The 20,601-nt window shown below is 38.6% G+C and overlaps 1 protein-coding gene across 1 annotated transcript in view; it reads left to right on the top strand.

Annotated features, from left to right (window-relative positions):
* The window catches only part of gmps (guanine monophosphate synthase), a 101,667-nt gene that overhangs the window by 25,676 nt on the left and 55,390 nt on the right, over window positions 1-20,601 (top strand). The window contains exons 2-5 of the mRNA XM_051922341.1: window positions 12,340-12,515; window positions 14,578-14,692; window positions 15,117-15,214; window positions 17,742-17,845. Of these exons, the coding sequence (XP_051778301.1) occupies window positions 12,340-12,515; window positions 14,578-14,692; window positions 15,117-15,214; window positions 17,742-17,845 (493 nt within the window). The remainder of the gene's footprint in view (window positions 1-12,339; window positions 12,516-14,577; window positions 14,693-15,116; window positions 15,215-17,741; window positions 17,846-20,601) is intronic.

Genomic DNA, 20,601 nt, shown 5'->3' with positions numbered 1-20,601 from the left:
AGAATGTCCGGCCATCTGTTCGTCAACTCAAGCTGAAGCGATCTTGGGTGCTGCAACAGGACAATGACCCAAAACACACCAGCAAATCCACCTCTGAATGGCTGAAGAAAAACAAAATGAAGACTTTGGAGTGGCCTAGTCAAAGTCCTGACCTGAATCCAATTGAGATGCTATGGCATGACCTTAAAAAGGCGGTTCATGCTAGAAAACCCTCAAATAAAGCTGAATTACAACAATTTTGCAAAGATGAGTGGGCCAAAATTCCTCCAGAGCGCTGTAAAAGACTCATTGCAAGTTATCGCAAACGCTTGATTGCAGTTATTGCTGCTAAGGGTGGCCCAACCAGTTATTAGGTTCAGGGGGCAATTACTTTTTCACACAGGGCCATGTTGGTTTGGATTTTTTTTTCTCCCTAAATAATAAAAACCACCATTTACAAACTGCATTTTGTGTTTACTTGTGTTATATTTGACTAATGGTTAAATGTGTTTGATGATCAGAAACATTTTGTGTGACAAACATAAGAAATCGGGAAGGGGGCAAATAGTTTTTCACACCACTGTAGTTTTTTGGTTTTTTTCTTCACTGTGTGCGTATTTTTTTCTTCTTCACTGTGGCCCTAATATGCTTCCGTAGGGCTATACCACAAATAGCATTATAAATGCAAGTTGCAGCTTTATTATTTATGTATATAGCTTAGCTTGAAGCAAGGTCCATATTAATTTTATTTTAATTTGGTGAATACTGTGTAATGCACCTGGGCTTTGAAGTGTTGGAAGTAATAGTATTATTACTGGAAGTTGCAGTATTATTTATTTTATTATTATTTATTAGCTTAAATATTATGCAGTTTAATGATGGTAAAGTTGTTTAAAAAGTCACTTTAACGTGTCAGTGGACAGAGATTAACATTAACAGAAAGTATAGTTGGTTTACAAAAAATATTTACTATTCCTTTTCTAAGACATGTTCAGTGCAATACAACTTTTGACATGCACCTTTGGATGGTTGAAAATATGTTGTCAATTTTAGTTTAAGTTGTTTGCAAACTTTGTTCAATAAAAAGGCTCAATATTTTGACTGCATCTGTCATGCAATGTGATTCCTTCTCTTCATCAGTGCCACCCCCTTGAAAACTCACTTTATGGGACCATGCAAACCTTTATTAATACTTGTGTGCACATTAAAATGTTTTTTTGTATAATGTACAATTTTCATGATAGTGGAATAGGTTATTCTTAGCCAGTAATTGCAGTGGAAAATGTGGTTAACATCTACTCATGCATGGGAAAAAAATACCGTTCAATACCGTGAAACCGATTATATTTTTTAAAAATACTGTGATATAGAATTTTGGTCATACCGCCCAGCACTAGCCCTGAGACACAACTCCATACATCATTCTTAAAAAAATCTTTGTATCGTAAAACTGTTTCTTTGTCTGAAGTATTGTTGATTGTCGAAATTCAGCAAAGGTTTTTTCGTAGTGAGTTTGCTGGTGACCTGGTTTACTGAATATTTTACTGAGAATCCGTCATGCGGTACTCATAGACAAACTTATTTCCCCCAGCGCTCCATGATGCTTTGCAAGGCTAGCATGACATGACACGAGATTTAGCAGTAAATACTGGATAGCACAGCCCCACCTCCATGGGTATATATCAGTGCTCTTAGTAGTGGGTTAAAAATTAGTGGTAAACTTGCAAGTATATTTTAACCTAAAATGCTTGTGCAGAAGAATACTGGAAATGTTTTTTGTATTCATCTCTTAAAGGTAATGTCTTTTTGGGTGGACTTGTATGTGACCTTTGTGTAATACAAGAGCCTAACCCTTTAATAGTAGTATACTAGGGGGCTCCGCCCCCTGCTCGCTTCGCTCGCCAACCCCTGGCGTTGGGACATGAGAAAGAGTCAGATGTATGAATTAGATATAGAATAGTGTGCAGCTTTGGATGATGCCCATAGAAATAACAAATAGAGTGTTTGTCATATATTAATGTTTTATTGGAATATTTCTTTGTATACAACATTAGTAGTAAAGATGGTGTCTTGTCCTTGAATGAGTCTTCCTTGGCATGGATTATTTATAATTTTAACTTTAACGTCAGATGAACGGCGAACACGTGAGAAGGCAACATAAAGTTGTCCATGTCCAAAAACGGGTTCAGAGAGGTAGATGCCAACCTTGTCCATGGTTTGTCCTTGTGATTTGTTGATGGTCATGGCAAATGCAGGTTTAATGGGGAACTGTCGGCGTTTCAATGTAAAAGGTAATTCTAGCTCAGAACTTGTAAGGTCAATTCTAGGAATGAGAACAGTATTGTTAGCATGTGATCCTGTAAGAACTGTTGCTTGAATAACATTGCGTGTCATGGTGTTGACGACTAACCGTGTGCCATTGCATAAACCCTGTTTTGTGTTAAGGTTTCTTAATAGTATGATTATTGTTCCGTTTTTAAGGGTAAGGTTGTGTTGTGGTAATCCGGCAGGGTTAATAGTGTTCAAATATTCTAAGGGGAAATTTATATGTTCATTGTCGTCATCAGAGTCAACTTTGTCTGAGCTTAGAAAGATCTGTGTCTCTCCAGGAAGTAATGAAATGACTTGGTTATTAATGTGATTAACATTAATATTTTTTGGACATAATATAGTGCGTTGTGTTAACAGGGGTATTTGGTCTAATGTGATTGCTGTTCCAAATATCTCTTTTACTAAGTCGTCTGAGATAAAGGATTGTGGAATGGAAATAATATCTGGGTGAAGTCCATCTGTATTTGTGAGTGTACCATTTCCCAGTTGTATGAGCCAACTGTTATATTCTGGATCTGGACATCGCATGTTTTGTACCAACTGTATTGTTTTAAAGCAATGCCAATTGTCTGCGTATTTTAAGGTGGACTGAACAATAGCTGAGCGCATGGCATGTGGAACAATAGCTAAGCATTGTCTAAAATCTCCTCCTAATAAAAGAACTTTTCCTCCAAAGGGAATATTATTATTCATCAACGTTTGTAGAAGTTTATCAATGGTGTTGAGTAAGTGACTGGATGCCATTGTACATTCATCAATAATTATCAGTTTTGCAAGACAGATGTCTCGGGCATTGCTACTGTGAATGTTCATAGTGGATACTGATGTCTCTGTGATTGGGACCGGTATTTTGAATATTGAGTGACATGTACGACCATTTATTAACAGATTTGCTGCCACTCCGGTTGTAGCAGATGCCATAATCATCTGTTGTCTTGCAGCAAAGAAATGTATAAGTGTTTCATAAAGGTATGTTTTTCCGCTTCCTCCAGGGCCGTCAAGAAAGAAGCATTTGGGTATAGGGCTGTTGTCCTCCGTGGCATGAATAATTTGTTGAAAAGCATCAGATTGTAATTCATTTAAAGAGGAAAGCATAGTTTGTGCAATTCGTTCTTCTTGTTGTAGATCAATAGGTGTGTAATTTATATCCGGTAAGGAATCTGGAACATTTGGTAAATGGAAGTTTTCCAATGTATACCCAAGGAGCATAAGAGCCAATCCTTCCTGTCCAGTTGGAAATAATATGGGGTATGTTAAAGTATCAAGAAGCGGAAAGCAAATGTCTATGCGTTTGAATGTAGGTGTGTTGTTTTTATCAGGACGTAAATGTAGAACAATATCTCTGTGAAATGGAGGCTCACCATCTTTACTTTGAAAGACAATTGCCACTTCATTAACGACGGGCAGATTGTATCGTCTTGGATCTTGTTCTTTGTCCTTTATCAAGACCAAAGCAATTGTAGTTGCTGCTATACCTTCTGCATTTGCTTTTGTATTTGCCTCCTTTTCAACTTCATGTAGCATTTTTATAGACTTAGCTAATGGGTGATTGTTTATGACATGAGTGACGTTTCTCATTATAAGCTCTGTGCATTGTTTGTTTTCAGGAAGGTTCATGCGTTGATAGATCGCCTCATCCAGATCTAGGATGTAGATTTGTGCATATTTGCGTTGTTGATTTGTTTCAGGGTGCACTGTTCCAATGCGATGCAATATTTGTCCACATATGGGAAAGCAGTATGGGCCATTGCCTTTTGGTGGCCTGATATTTACTCCGGTAGATGCAAAAGCAAATGAACTATTGTAGGATCTAATACAGTTCATAAAGTTTTTACTTTCAGGCACATCGTTAGTTAGAAGCTTCTTTAGATATTCAGGATATGAATGTAAAGGAGGCAGTGTAATCTGACCTTTTTGACAACAACGTGTAAATTCATTATTTGTATTGCCAGTTGTTTCTTCTGTGAAGTTAAGTGAATGACAATGATTGCAAATGACATTCATTAATCCCAATGAATTTTCCTCAATAGTGGATTCCTTATTGAAGGCGTTTTCAGCCAATTGTCGTAAGCGTTTAACAGGTGCGTGGCGTTGATGACCGCGACGGGCATGTTTTGCTCTTTGCGGTTGCTTGCCTTTTTGTTGCATGTCCATTATTTGTGACGCGCTATTTTTTTCTTTTTTTTTATTCGCCTCGGCTTTGCGCAAAGTCCGTTTCAGTCTACGCCGTGCATTGTTTGTATCGAGCCTTGTCCGTTTTTGTATGTCGGTCATTTGAGCTTTGCGCTTTTCGCGTCTTGCTTTTTTTTTTCTGTCAGTTCATTTGCGCGTTGTTCACGTCTCCGTTCCTTGTAGGGTCTGTGGGGTGGTTTTGTGTTCTTTTTTTTGGTCTTCCATGGGCTTGTTGAATCCCCCTCTTGGTGTGTGTCCCGTCCCGTGCCTGTAGGGTGGGGGGGGGGGGTATGGTCGTGCCTTGCTATTGTGCGCTCGTCTGTTCTTTTTTTTTGGTGTGTTTAGTTTCGTGTGCAATGTGTTTCGTGCTTTCCCCTCGTTTGAGTACTCTTTTATGTGCCTTTTCCTTATTTTGGTGCTTGTTGAGCCTCATTTTTGTGACTCCTTTCTGTAAGTGCTCACTCCTGTTTTCTGTGCTCTTGTCGGACTCTTTTTGCGCCTGCGTCTCTCGCGGCCCCTCATCCGCCTCTCTCCCCCTCTTTGTGTGTGTCCCGTCCCTTGCTTGTAGGGTCTGTGGGGTGGTTTTGTGTTCTTTTTTTTTGGTCTTCCATGGGCTTGTTGAATCCCCCTCTTGGTGTGTGTCCCGTCCCGTGCCTGTAGGGTGGCAGGGGTATGGTCGTGCCTTGCTATTGTGCGCTCGTCTGTTCTTTTTTTTGTGGTGTGTTTAGTTTCGTGTGCAATGTGTTTCGTGCTTTCCCCTCGTTTGAGTACTCTTTAATGTTTTTTTTCCTTATTTTGGTGCTTGTTGAGCCTCATTTTTGTGACTCCTTTCTGTATGTGCTCACTCCTGTTTTCTGTGCTCCTGTCGGACTCTTTTTGCGCCTGCGTCTCTCGCGGACCCTCATCCGCCTCTGTCGCCCTCTTTTGTCCGCCTTTCTCGGGTCCTCAGCCGACTCTCGCGGACTGTTTGTTGCGCCGGCGCAGTACGTCTTTTTGCAGCTACGGCCCATGGCCGGATGTGCCTGCGTCCATCATCCGGTTTAGCATTCTCGGTTAGTAATATGGATAGAGTGCTGTGCAGTTGATGCAGACAGGAAGGAATGAAGAATGCACTTGCTTTAGTGTTGTGCTTATTTGGTAGCAGTGGAAATACATGAGCAAAATTTTCAGGGTGAAAAAAAAAAAAAAAAATTTCCAAGAGTAGCGAGTTACTTGCCTTTAACTGTGAGGGGGCCAAGCCTCTGTGAATTCATGATTCCTGCTCCAGTTTAACCTGTTGGAGAGAAATTTTGCTGTTTTCGTATTTAATTCAGTTTTTTTGAAGGAAGCCATGGTGGCACAGTAGTTAGCACTGCTGCCTTACAGCTCAGGTCCAACATAGTTGACAGATACTTCCCTAGCCTTTGTGGACCGTTAAAATACCATGTTATCATTATAATCCACTCAAAACTAATTCAGTTTCTCATTCCCCACTGCATTCAGTGCATTTTTGGAGTTCGGTGAAGTTCCTGAACATGTTCCTAATTTTGCTGAGCTCAAGGCAAAGCAAATTTAGCAGATTCACTCATCACTATCACTATTTATCTTATCCCAAGATAAATCAGAACTCAAAGTAACCAGTAAACAAGCTAAAGACCTGATTGTTACTGTATGAACTAGTGATTGACTATGTCACACAAACTAACAGCCTTAACAAGCCTTTAACTAATTTGAGTATAAAAGGAATATGTCCTAACCTAACAGTCCTGTGCTCTGTCACCCATGGCTGTGGATTCGAGCAAGGGTGAACAGATTGTGATATTCCTCTAAAATTCCAAAAGTGAAAAACTAAACAAACAAGCTTGTACGACCACAAAAAATTAAGGGAATTACTAAACAAACAGAAAGCAGCCAGCAATTTCAGTGTTGTGCATTGATCTGTCTCACACCCATTGTCTTATGTACTGTATAAGCAGTTGTCATATTTGTATAATCCTAGTGTAAATATTAATTATTTTCTTTCAAGAAACTAGTGTGCTTCAGTTATCCATGGAGGAAGGTAACAAAAATAAAATAGGAATGTTACCAAAATGTGTTATTGGCACTGCAAAAGCAACACTGACTATTAATTGATTAAAATCAATGGATCTGTTCCTTATACCTACACAACATACTGCACAGAAGGAAATCTCTTATTCAAGAGAATAAAAGTGATATGGCAAATAAACAAAAAGTGTTTGACTGTCAACTTTTTAAAATTTTATCTGTGAAATTTCAGTCCACATACCCTTTCATTCTGTTGCAGTTGTCTGTCACCAAAAAAAAAAAGATTAACTGATACAGTAAAGGGAGTTTTACAACTTATGATTTTTCAGTGGAAAGGCCACATTTGTAAAACATATGATTTATTTATATATATTTGTTTATTTTTGGCTAGTGCAAGATTACTGCGTTTTTTACAACATTTATTTTTAAACTGGTTATGCACAGTTTGGAATTAGTGTCTCTCTCTTTGTTGTCGTCATAGAAAATCTGGGGAAAAAAAAACACCTTAAAAGTACAAAATGGACAAAATTGATGGCATTTGATCCTCATTCCCCTCCCACTGGGCCAGAGATTCCTGTACTTTTGATTGCTAAAAGATCATACTGTCCAGGACTAGACACCTCTGCTGTGCTTTGTGGATTTGTTTTCAACCTCCTTTGGAGGAAAGTATTGCCCATCATAAACACAGTCAGAATAATTTTCTCTCCACCATATGTAATGGAACTGCAAGAAATATGAACTTATTCATTCAGGGAGCTGCATTTTTTTGTTAAACCTAAATCTTAATAAAAAACGTTACACGCTTCAGTGCCTTACAAAATAGAAATACATATAAAAAGAAGAGATGGCAAGAATTGTCCAGACTAGAAATAGACCATGCTTCACCTTTTAAAACCGATACCATGCTAGCATTAACCTGTTTTATAAATGTAAGTAGCTGTCTGCCTCTTGTATCAACTTGTGCATTATTCATAAAAATCAAAAGTTGATACATTTTATTTTGAATAAAGGTAAGATTAACGACCTGTTTAAATTCATCACATTATTTTGCAGTTATCTCAAATGCTGTATTTTCATGAACCTTGCTCCTTAAAACCTTACACTACATAATGGAAATTGAAATATGCAAGAGAAATAACATGGAAAATTAAGAAACAACATGCATTTTGTATCATCTACAAACTAAAAGCAAATTTAACTTTTTTTTTTTAAATTTTTTATTATTATTTTAAACTGGATATCTAGACATAGTATTTTTCATTAAATTAACTAGATGGCAGTGTGGCTAATCCTAGCAGTTAACTGCTGCTACCTCATGGATCATGTGTACCAAGTTCAGCTCCAGTGCATGATTACTGTACTTAAGTAAAGAATGAAAACTACACATGACTGCTGGGAGTTTCTCATACTCCTCCAATTTCCATTTCATATTCTCAAGATGTGCAAGTTTGTGCCAAATGTTCATTTGCAGTTCACCACTGTCTGAGTGTAACTATGGGTGTGTATGTCAGTGTGCTGTTTGATAGACTGCTTCCCTACAACAAAGAACTGGATGACATGGGTTTTAGTTAGACTCAGGGTATATCTGCTGAAGCAGGTACAGAAGTGCAAACAAGTGCAATTTCCATCAGCCATCATGCATTCCAAATAAAAGTCCCCCCTACCATAAATTGACTTGAGAAAGAAGTCTGTGTTGATTTTTATATTTTTTAATGAATTTGAATGTTGGCTTAAACCTTATGTTTGACCCAAGCATATCCATCCATCCATTGTCTCCCGCTTATCCGAGGTCGGGTCGCGGGGGCAGCAGCTTGAGCAGAGATGCCCAGACTTCCCTCTCCCCAGCCACTTCTTCTAGCTCTTCCGGGAGAATCCCAAGGCGTTCCCAGGCCAGTCGAGAGACATAGTCCCTCCAGCATGTCCTGGGTCTTCCCCGGGGCCTCCTCCCGGTTAGACGTGCCCAGAACACCTCACCATGGAGGCGTCCAGGAGGCATCCTGATCAGATGCCCGAGCCACCTCATCTGACTCCTCCCGATGCGGAGGAGCAGCGGCTCTACTCTGAGCCCCTCCCGGATGACTGAGCTTCTCACCCTATCTTTAAGGGAGAGCCCAGACACCCTGCGGAGGAAACTCATTTCAGCCGCTTGTATTCGCGATCTCGTTCTTTCGGTCACTACCCATAGCTCATGACCATAGGTGAGGGTAGGAACATAGATCGACTGGTAAATTGAGAGCTTCGCCTTGCGGCTCAGCTCCTTTTTCACCACGACAGACCGATGCAGCGCCCGCATTACTGTGGATGCCACACCGATCCGCCTGTCGATCTCACGCTCCATTCTTCCCTCACTCGTGAACAAGACCCAGAGATACTTGAACTCCTCCACTTGGGGCAGGATCTCGCTACCAACCCTGAGAGGGCACTCCACCCTTTTCCGGCTGAGGACCATGGTCTTGGATTTGGAGGTGCTGATTCTCATCCCAGCCGCTTCACACTCGGCTGCTAACCGATCCAGAGAGAGCTGAAGATCACGGCCTGATGAAGCAAACAGGACAACATCATCTGCAAAAAGCAGTGACTCAATCCTGAGCCCACCAAACCGGACCCCCTCAACGCCCTGGCTGCGCCTAGAAATTCTGTCCATAAAAGTTATGAACAGAATCGGTTGACAAAGGGCAGCCCTGGCGGAGTCCAACTCTCACTGGAAACGGGTTCGACTTACTGCCGGCAATGCGGACCAAGCTCTGGCAACCGATCGTACAGGGACTGAACAGCCCTTATCAGGGGGGCCGGTACCCCATACTCCTCGCAGTACCCCCCACAGGATTCCCCGAGGGACACGGTCGAATGCCTTTTTCCAAGTCCACAAAAACACATGTAGACTGGTTGGGCAAACTCCCATGCACCCTCCAGGACCCTGCTAAGGGTATAGAGCTGGTCCACTGTTCCGCGACCAGGACGAAAACCACACTGTTCCTCCTGAATCGAGGCTCGACTATCCGACGGACCCTCCTCTCCAGGACCCCTGAATAGACTTTTCCAGGGAGGCTGAGGAGTGTGATCCCTCTGTAGTTGGAACACACCCCTCCGATCCCCCTTCTTAAAGAGGGGGACCACCACCCCGGTCTGCCAATCCAGAGGCACTGTCCTGATGTCCATGCGATGTTGCAGAGGTGTGTCAGCCAAGACAGTCCTACAACATCCAGAGCCTTGAGGAACTCCGGGCGTATCTCATTCCACCCCCGGGGCCCTGCCACCAAGGAGTTTTTTGACCACCTCGGTGACCTCAGTCCCAGAGATGGGGGAGCCTACGTCTGAGTCCCCAGGCTCTGCTTCCTCATTGGAAGGCATGTTAATGGGATTGAGGCGGTCTTCGAAGTACTTCCCCCCACCGACCCACAACGTCCCGAGTCGAGGTCAGCAGCGCCCATCCCCACCATATACAGTGTTGACACTGCACTGCTCCCCCTTCCTGAGACGCCGGATGGTGGACCAGAATCTCCTCGAAGCCGTCCGAAAGTCATTCTCCATGGCCTCCCGCAAACTCCTCCCACGCCCGAGTTTTTGCCTCAGCAACCACCAAAGCCGCATTCCGCTTGGCCTGCCGGTACCTATCAGCTGCCTCCAGGGTCCCACAGGACAAAAGGGTCCTGTAGGACTCTTCAGCTTGACGGCATCCTTCACCGCCGGTGGTCCACCAACGGGTTCGGGGTTTGCCGCCACGACAGGCACCGGCCACAGCTCCGGTCAGTTGCCTCAACAATAGAGGCACGGAACATGGCCCATTCGGACTCAATGTCCCCCACGTCCCTCGGGATGTGGTCGAAAGTTCTGCTGGAGGTGGGAGTTGAAGCTACTTCTGACGGGGCTCTGCCAGACGTTCCCAACAGACCCTCACAACACGTTTGGGCCTACCACGCCTGACTGGCATCCTCTCCCCCCATCGAAGCCAACTCACCACCAGGTGGTGATCAGTTTGACGGCTCCGCCCCTCTCTTCACCCGAGTGTCCAAGACATGTGGCCGCAAGTCCCGACGACACGACCACAAAGTCGATCATCGAACTGAGGCCTAGGGTGTCCTGGTGCCAAGTGCACATAGAACACCCCTATGCTTGAACATGGTGTTCGTCTATGGACAATCCGTGACGAGCACAGAAGTCCAATAACAAAACACCGCTCGGGTTTCAGATCGGGGGGGCCATTCCTCCCAATCACGCCCTTCCAGGTCTCACTGTCATTGCCCACATGAGCATTGAAGTCTCCCCAGCAGAACGAGGGAGTCCCCAGAAGGTATGCCCCTCTAGCACCCCCTCCAGGGACTCCAAAAAGGGTGGGTACTCCGAACTGCTGTTCGGTGCATACGCACAAACAACAGTTAGGACCCGTCCCCCCACCCGAAGGCGAAGGGAGGCTACCCTCTCGTCTACTGGGGTAAACCCCAATGTATAGGCCTCCAAGTTGGGGGGCAATAAGTATAACCCACACCTGCTCGGCGCCTCTCACCGGGGGCAACTCCAGAGTGGTACAGAGTCTAGCCCCTCTCAAGGAGATTGGTTCCAGAGTCTAAGCTGTGAATCGAGGTGAGTCCGACTATATCTAGCCGGGAACCTCTCAACTTCGCGCACTAGCTCAGGCTCCTTCCCCTTCAGAGAGGTGACATTCCACTTCCCAAGAGCCAGCTTCTGTAGCCGAGGATCTGACCGCCAAGGTCCCCGCCTCGGCCACCACCCAACTCACACTGCACCCGACCTCCTTGGCCCCCTCCCATAGGTGGTGAGCCATGGGAAGTGGGACCCACGTTGCCTCTTCGGGCTGTGCCCGGCCGAGGCCCCATGGGTGCAGGCCCGGGCCACCAGGCGCTCGCCATCGAGCCCCACCTCCAGGCCTGGCTCCAGAGTGGGGCCCCGGTGACCCGCGTTCCGGGCAAGGGAAAACGCCGTCCAAAATTGTTTTTCTTCATAGGAGGTTTGTTTAACCGCTTTTTGTCTCATCCCTCACCTAGGGACCAGTTTGCCTTGGGTGGGCCCTACCAGGGGCATAAAGCCCCAGACGAACAGAGCTCCTAGATCATTGGGACACACGCAAGAACCCCTCCACCACGATAGGGTGGCGGTTAAAGGAGGGGTGAACCAAGCATAGATTATTTCAAATATTGTTTTCCTGAAACAGAACTGAAGTGAATTGTGTACATTTTTACCTGTTTGTTTAGGGATCTGAAGCAACTGCATTTCAGATGAACGTCCTATCTAAATAGTTCATATTTGTAATAACATTATGAATATTCCGAACTACTTTTAGTCTTTCTAATACATCACAAAGATCCCTGAAAGCTACTGTGGAACATTGAGGTATTTCTGAGATTGCCAGGTTCTTACGTCTGAATTAACAGTTCAAAACCACTTCTTCTTTTATATTGGTGACAGTAGAAGCTATTTTATCTATAATGAATAAGACATTTTCTCTCCATTGAGAAGCTGCAACCTTTTCTTTTTAAACACGCACTTCTCATTAGAGCTATTTTGGGAAAAAAACATGTCAGATTTGTAAACCATTTATTATTTGCTGTTCTTGTTTGTAATATTTTATTAACTTTTACAATTATGTTAAATTAATTTTACTTAACATGTTTAGACATGCTTTATGCTTGTAATTGTTGTTCGTCTAATAATATTCATCCAATCCCAGAGTAACATTATGACAGTTTGGTTGCTGGTATAGGTGAAACCTACCCTGGATAAATGTTGATCAAGTGTTGGGATAAACATGTTAAGAAAATGGATTGAATATTATATTCTAGAAGGATTTATTTATTTATTTATTTATTTCTTAAGCTGGAGATCAAAGGAGGATCCAAGGATGGGCTATGTCAGGAGGGTGCTGTTGTTATTCTTGATGCAGGAGCACAATATGGGAAAGTCATTGATCGACGTGTAAGAGAACTTTTTGTACAGTCAGAGGTATTGCCTCTGGAGACCCCTGCATTTACAATTCGGGAGCAGGGTTTTCGGTAAGTTGGGTAAATAAGTAAATGTTGTTTGTGCTGTATTGTCTTTATATAGCTCACTTCACACTAGCTCTTCAATGTGCACTATATCCCTTAGTCTCTTGACAACAAGCTCAAGTCAAATATTTTTATGACTTAATACATATGGTTCAATATCACACCATACCGAAACCATAAAAAGAGAGTCCTTCCTTACGTGTCTAGTGTTTACCGATTTAAAATAAATAAATAAATAAACAAATAAATAATAATGTAGAGAATTTTCATATTAATTTATGAAACACATCTTATCTGAATTGACTAGCCCTAGGTTCTCCTTGGAACGCTGGATGGCAACTGGAAGGAGCGCTTAGGTTACGTATGCCTAATATTCATGACTTTAGTCTTCAGTTTTCTTAACAATTACATTTTTGTGCATATTTGGAATTGTTTCAATTTTTATATTATTGTATTAAAATATTTTTAAAAAAGTATTAAAATGTGTGCTCTTCCTGGGTTAAATTAATAAATATGTTTGTTGTGAATAAAGTATTGTTGCTAACAGAGAAAATATACACAATTTTCTTGTAGAAAGTCTCTAGCATTTTTCTCATTTTGTTTACAACTGGATTATTTTTTTGTTGATTAACTGTGTTAAATCGGTCTAGAAATCTAAGGTAGTCCATACTTTACTATGTATTTTGTCAATTGTTGTACCTCATAGTTGGAGCAGAAAAATTTGGTATACTATAGTGATGCTTCAGTTGATCAACTGCCGATGTGAATTAGTGAAAATCTACCAATTCAGCATCTGCTTTTCAAAGCTTCATTGTAATTTAGTTGTAGGACTCCTTAATGTGAAGTATCATGGTAGTTCAGATAGTGTGCATGTTTTTTTTTTTTTTTTTTTTTTTTTTTTAATTCTGATACTGTTTATTGTCGCACAGCCTCATTAGGTATATAACAGACAATTACTGCATAATTAAGTATAGTTTAGCAGCATAAAAGCTGTAGAGCAATTTGTCAAAAGACCAACTGTGTCTAATCATCTTAAGATGATGCCAAAAAAAAAAAACTACTTGAAAACATTTGTTAGATGGAAAGTCCAGTTGGCTGACTTGCTTGTATGGAATGTTATTTGACTTTAATAAAATCAATTAAATGCTAAAAAAAAAAAAAAAGTCCATTTGGGGCTAGGCGGTCTTTTGGCCTGGAACCCATATAAAATGTAGAGCCACCAACAACAATTCGATTATTTTAAGGACTCTTTTTGCTAATTATATATATATATATATATATATATATATATATATATATATATATATATATATATATATATATATATCTTTGTCTTTCGTCTATTTATTAATTATGTATATTTTTGTGTTAGAAAAATGTTGCCAACTACTTTTTAAATTAAGCTTAAACAATATGACAACTTGTAATTATGAAAGCATTTTATGTCCTATGCATTATCAATAAATATTTTCTGTACATATATTAAGTATGTATTTTAGTGTAACTGTATTTTTGTGGTAACTGAATAGTAAGTCTAATTTAATTTTGTCAATAAAAATGAGCAGGAAACACCTGTGGTCTTTATAAAAGTGCCAAAGTTAGCACTTTAATATAGAACATAAGGCTTCAGTGCATTTGCTAATGCGGGAGCTTAGTGAAAAGTTTTCGTAAGGTGATTAAAAAAGATAGATATCGTTACTGGAATCAGCCATTTCAGTAACATTAAATTGGTGATTGATATTGGATCACTCCTAGTATGTGTGTTTTTTTTTTTAAATTTATTTATTATATATATATATAGAAATTATTTAAATCATTTTAAGGTGGCCTTCTACAGCATAGTTTCTTGTGTATTTGCATTTATGATGTCAATTGATGAATGAAGCAGATTTTTATAATTAATCTGCAGATAGCACATGATAAATTCTGTTCACAATATCTTTTTCACTTGTGTTTTTATAGTAATTAATAGACTATTTAATTATCTGTATTTGTATTGGCCTGCTGAGTTTAACACAGACTAACTCTACCCCCCTTCTCATGTTCCCTACATACTGTCTTTTTACAGTGCTATCATTATATCTGGTGGACCAAACTCTGTTTATGCTGAAGATGCCCCTTGGTTTGATCCTGCCATTTTCACCATTGGCAAGCCAGTTTTAGGCATTTGTTATGGCATGCAGGTTTGTTTTAGATATTTTATATGTGTTTAGCCAGGAGTAAACTTTGGCTGTGTAGCAATAAATATTGATTTTACTTCAAGGTATAATTTATAGTATATCAGTGTTAAACTTCCACCTTTTTCTTGAAGATGAGCAATACATTTCGCATTTTGAAGATATTGCCTTTAAGAATTAAAGACGGGTGTTGGTTAATGACTAGTCTAATCTGTGCCAGCAAAATGAGCTAGATTCAGTATTTAATTGTTTAAAGAATGCATTTCAAAATATTTATGAAGACAATTGTTCCTGTATCTGGCAAAAATGGGAAATTATAAGACATTTGCTCTTTAGTGTGAACAAAAAAAAAAATTGAACAATGATTCAAATTGGCCTTAACCTTTTATTTGACTTTTAATATCTTTTTTTTTTTTTTTAAATCCAACAGATGATGAATAAAGTATTTGGAGGCACTGTTCACAGGAAGTGCGTACGAGAAGATGGTGTATTCAGCATTAATGTTGACAATACCTGTTCGCTTTTTAGGTATTGATTGTGTTCATATACTTGATCATATATCTGTTTCCACAGTTACGGTGCTTTGTTTTGGTATCCTGTCTAATTAATGTTAAAGGAAATATTCCAAAAGAAAAGTTGCCCTTGGTAGTTTGTAGTGATGACTGAGGATTTTTTTCTTTTTTATCTCGTCTTTTCATGCAGAGTGGAGAGAGAGAGAGAAGTTTCATGTGATAGAAGCCAGTTGTGGTTAATATTGTAAAATTGCAAACAATATGGGGAAAAACATCCATGGACAAATGGTTAAAGAGAATCTCGCAACACTTGAGTTACATAATTTACATGTCAGTTATCTAGTTGTATGCTCGAAATGTGCAAGACGCTTGCTTTTTTTGCTAAAATGTTATTAAATATATATCTTTGTAATTATTAGCAAATATCATAAATGGGAAACCTAAAGGCTAAAAGCCTCATTTTACATTTGCACCAATAATTCTTCAAATATATATTTAGCAAACTTTTAGCAAAAAAGCAAGTGTTGTGGATTATGTGACATGAGTAATGTGAGATATTCTTTTTCTGTTTTGTACAAGAAACAATGGGATAAGTAACAAAAAAAACCCCCAACAATAATACAGTTTATTATTATTATTATTTTGACATTCATACATTTTATCTTGGAGAACTACTAATAGAAGTCTGATCCACCCATCCATATTGCCAAATGATTTTTAGGCTGTCAGACTAGTGAATTAGTTTGATCTGTTTTCCTAATTTTTTTTTTCCTGTTTTTATTTTTGTTAGTTCAAACATCTTCCTTTTGCTGTCTTTAATTTTATGAAGTATAACTATTATCACAATAAGGTTTCAAGACTATTTTTGGGGCCCATTCCTCAAAGGTGCTGGTCCCGGTTTCTAATTTTTTTTTTCTTTTATGTTCCTTTAAGATGTAGATCCATCTTCATGAAGAATACTTATGTCTGAAATATTACAAAGAAAGAGAATACTTTAGCCTGTGTATAATTTATTAGTCTGCATATAATTTTACATAGGTTGTCATAAGATTTTCTGCTGCTTACATACTTTTCCCTTTTAAACCATTTAATAGTAGACAATTTGTTCCTTTTTATTAAAGTGATGGATGAAAAAATATTGTATAATTGGCAGTGGTGGTGCTTCTGATTACAGTATACTTTATTTTTTTGTATATAATTAACTTTTTATTTTATTTTTTTCATTAGCCCTTGATGTATTTTAATTTTTTTCTTTACAACCAAGACAAGTCACACAGCAGACCAGTGGTAAATACAGAGCAAATTTCAGTATCTTCAAAAGAGATAAATGATATATAAGTTAAATTAGCAATCTGAGTATGCTGACTTTCATTCATTACTAGAGTTTTGGAAAATGAATTTATATTAGAGTAATTTATTTTAAAAGCAGTGCCCAAGAGCTACAGCTTATAATATTGACATTTTAACAATTCATAGTGGTTAATAACATAGATTAGCATCTGCTGATCTAAGAAGTTTACCAAGCAAATTAATGATTAACGTGTTTTGACCTCATTCATGTATTTGGACTATTTTTTGGCAAGTCATTATTTAATAGTGAAAAGTATTTGTTTCACCTGCTTTTGGCTCCTCTTCTGCCTGTTTGTCCAAGTATGCATTTTCACTTTTGTTCATGTAACCATCTTTGCTTTAAAGGGTGTTGCTTTGCTGTCTGTTCACACTGATATTATTTCTCACATCATATGCTGATGTAGGAATCTGGTCTCTGTTGATAAACCACTTCTTCATCACTAAGTGAAAGCTCCAATTTCCAAACTGTCACACACAAATACAAATAGCATTACTGACAAAGAAAAAATGCTGAAAGCTATGTTTATCCCTGAAACTTCTAAATTGCAAACGTAGTAAATTTTTGACATAAAAATACACATACAGATACACTATACTGACTGTAACAATTGCGAATTCTGTCTACAAGTTGAAGTAGCAGTAGTGTATTGTAATACCAACAGTAGTGTATTATAATACAAACATACTGGATAAAACAAAAAATAATAAAATAAATAAATGGAAAGAAAATGATGAGGATGATCAAAAAATAAGAATATGAAATAAAGCAAACAAAGATTTGATGAACATCTATTCAGTATATAACAGTCATTCTGTGTCTACAAAAATATTAAATATTGTTCTGCCATTTCAGTTATTAAGATGCTATTAAAATACAAATGTATTTTACCATATGCTGAAATATGCGACATGTACATTCTCTCACCTCTACAAAAAGGGACTTACTAATGCTTCTTTATAGGGTACTGTCATGAAATAAAATAAAAAGAACATTTTGAATTTGTACTTAATAAACACATGCTTTTTAAATATTAAAATACATGACCAAAGAAACTGATGGTTTCTTTAATTTTTTAAAATAAATTTAGAAATGGAAACTAATTCTAAATTATTAGACATTATTCCAGACATCATGCATTAAAATGTTTGTTTTTTAACTACTTGTTTTTTTATTTATTTGTTTTTGGTTAAAGGGGCCTTAAGAAGGAGGAGATGGTGCTGCTCACACATGGTGATAGTGTTGATAAAGTTGCTGATGGCTTTAAAGTAGTAGCTCAGTCTGGAAACATTATAGCAGGTATGTTTACTACTTGCATGTGCTATTTTATATTATCAATCATTATGGAAAACATGTTAATGATGTGTGTAAGCTACTGTTTGAACGATTTAATTTGAATGAAAAAGGGTAAATGTGAAAATTTAAAACAAAACTGCTTCTGGAAAACCTGTATTGCATTAGGTTACTTGTTACTTTAAAAATGTATTTTCTATTTTATTGAACTAAGAATACCGATGTTATTTAAAAAGGAAAAAAAAGGGGTGTATTAATGTCGAAGCTTACCAAAAAAAAAAAAATACCATGCTACTTCATTGGAAATATTGCCTTTTTAAGAGACATTGGCTGCTGCTGCTGTTGGTGTAACATTGTGCACACGTGTGTGCTTAAGTCCTCTGGTGAGAATGAAGTGGACCGCTTGCACGATATGCAATCAAGTGAAAAGAACTGAATACAATTTAAAAGTTATATGTTTTATCCTGCATGTGCTGAGGGATTGACTTAATCCGCTCAGTTTAGGGTCACAGGGAGATAGTTCTTTGAAGAGAAGAGTCACACAGCCAAGCGGAAAGGAGTGTGATTTGTGTAATCCAATAACAGAAACATATAAAGTATCAGACTAGTTTTATTATAGGTATTTATTGCAGATAATTCAGTGTGATTGTGGCATAGCAGCTAATGTTAATACTGTGAATCCTCAGGGATTTGTATTTGGCAATGAGAAAAGGATATGGATTTTATTTACTGTACTGCATATGATGGACTAAACATATTTATAAAACACAAATTTATCAAATTTGGTTGGGTTTCTGGTCAGTTTTATTAAGGTTCATATCCAGTGCCCTCCATAATGTTTGGGACAAAGATACATTTTTCCTTATTTACCCCTCCACTCCACAGTTTAATTATGTCTGAATTGTTCGAGTTGTAATTTTAAAGTGTACATTGCAGACTGCAATTTATTTACATACATTTAATATAATAATAATAATATTTAAGTCGCACCATGTAGAAAAGACAACAATAGCCCCCCTTTTCAGGGCACCATAATGTTTAAGACAATTGACATCATAGGTGTTTGTGTATACTAAGGTGTGTTTCTCTGGTTCATTAGTTCAGGCATAAGATACCTAGGCTTGCTGTGCTATCCTTCGGAGTCTGTAGTTGCCATTGTTTAACATGAGGACACGAGCTATGCCAATGAAAGTCAAAGAAGTAGTTATGATGCGGAAAAACAAGAATACAATCACTCTAGGCATTGGTAAAACCTTAGGATTACCTAAATCAGCTATCTGGAATATCATTAAGAAAAATGCTATTCAGCACAATAATCAGAAAGGGACTGGTAGACCAAGGACGACTGTTGATAATAGAAGAATCCTCGCTATGGTAAAGGTAAAACCTCAAACACAGATAGGCAGATCAGAACAGTCTTTAAGAGGCAGATGTGGAGGTTCCTATCGGCAGAAGAGTTAATGAACATAAATACAGAGGCCACACTGCATGATGCAAACCACTAGTTAAACCAAAAAACAGGATAGCGAGATTACAGTTTGTGAAAAAATACTTAAAAGAACCTGCAGAATTTTGGAAAAAGGACATGTGGACAGATAAAACAAAAAGAAACCTGTATCAGAGTGATGGCAATAGCAAAGTGTGGAGACAAAAAGGCACTGTTCAAGATCCAAAGCATACCACCTCATCTGTTAAACATGGTGGTTGGGGTGCTGTGGCTTGGGAATGTATGACTGCTACAGGTACTGGTACACTTACTTCATTGATAATGTAACTGCTAATGGCAGTTGCACAATGAATTTTGATGAATATAGAAACCTCTTAATCTGCTCAAGTTCCTGTAAATGCCTCCAAACTCACTGGATAGTGCTTCATTCTACAACAAGATAATGATCCCAGCATTGGGCCTGGAGATGTATATATTAACTGTACTTTTACATCCTTTGAATATTTATGTCTTATATTTGATCTTCCAACAAACCATTTAGTCTATTATTATTATGTGCACGTCAGATAGTTTGTTAAGTTGCCTGCCTGGCTTCTCTTATGGTCCTTCAGTATCACTAGTAGAACATTTTTCCGTCTTGTAATAATGATCTATGCCTTGTTTCCACACTCGACCACTTTCTTTTAGAAAGTTCACCCCTGAGCAATGTGAGGCAGCACTTTTCAAAGAGACCTTTTTTATTAAGAATTTTCTAAGGAAGTGTGAAAATTACTTAGGAAAAGGTATTCCTTATTGGTCTTTTTAAATCCTTGTAAACCACTTGCTCTTCCCCCCCAATTCTAGCTACCAAAAGTAGTTGTGTCAAGTCCCTAATTGTGTGTCATCAAACAAATGGCTTGCTCTGTCACATGTTGTGGGAATGTCCCAAACTTAATCATAATTGTATTAAATCTTTGCCTACTTGTCCAATAGGATTGGAACCACTATTACCTCTAATCCAATTTATACTTTAGCAGCATTTTGTGCATTACCAGACGAGATTGTATTGCATAGTAAGAAATCTCTTGTCATACTAATCTTGTATATTTTGCTGATATACAGTACAGTAAGCTCATTATGATCCTCAACTGGATAAGCAGGTTAAAAATTGTATGGATCAATACATATTTTTAAATTATATTTTTAGATATTAAAGATATTTACAGTTTCCACTGTGTCAGCACATATTAATTCACAATTCTGAAGGTAATGATGACTATAATAAAAGTAAATCTATAGATTATGTAAAGGATTTTGAATTTTTATCCTGTACAAT

Source organism: Erpetoichthys calabaricus, chromosome 2, assembly GCF_900747795.2.
Source record: "Erpetoichthys calabaricus chromosome 2, fErpCal1.3, whole genome shotgun sequence".
NCBI classification, from domain to species: Eukaryota; Metazoa; Chordata; class Cladistia; order Polypteriformes; family Polypteridae; genus Erpetoichthys; species Erpetoichthys calabaricus.
Note: the sequence above shows the minus strand (reverse complement) of the source record. Positions and strands in the feature narration are given on the sequence as shown.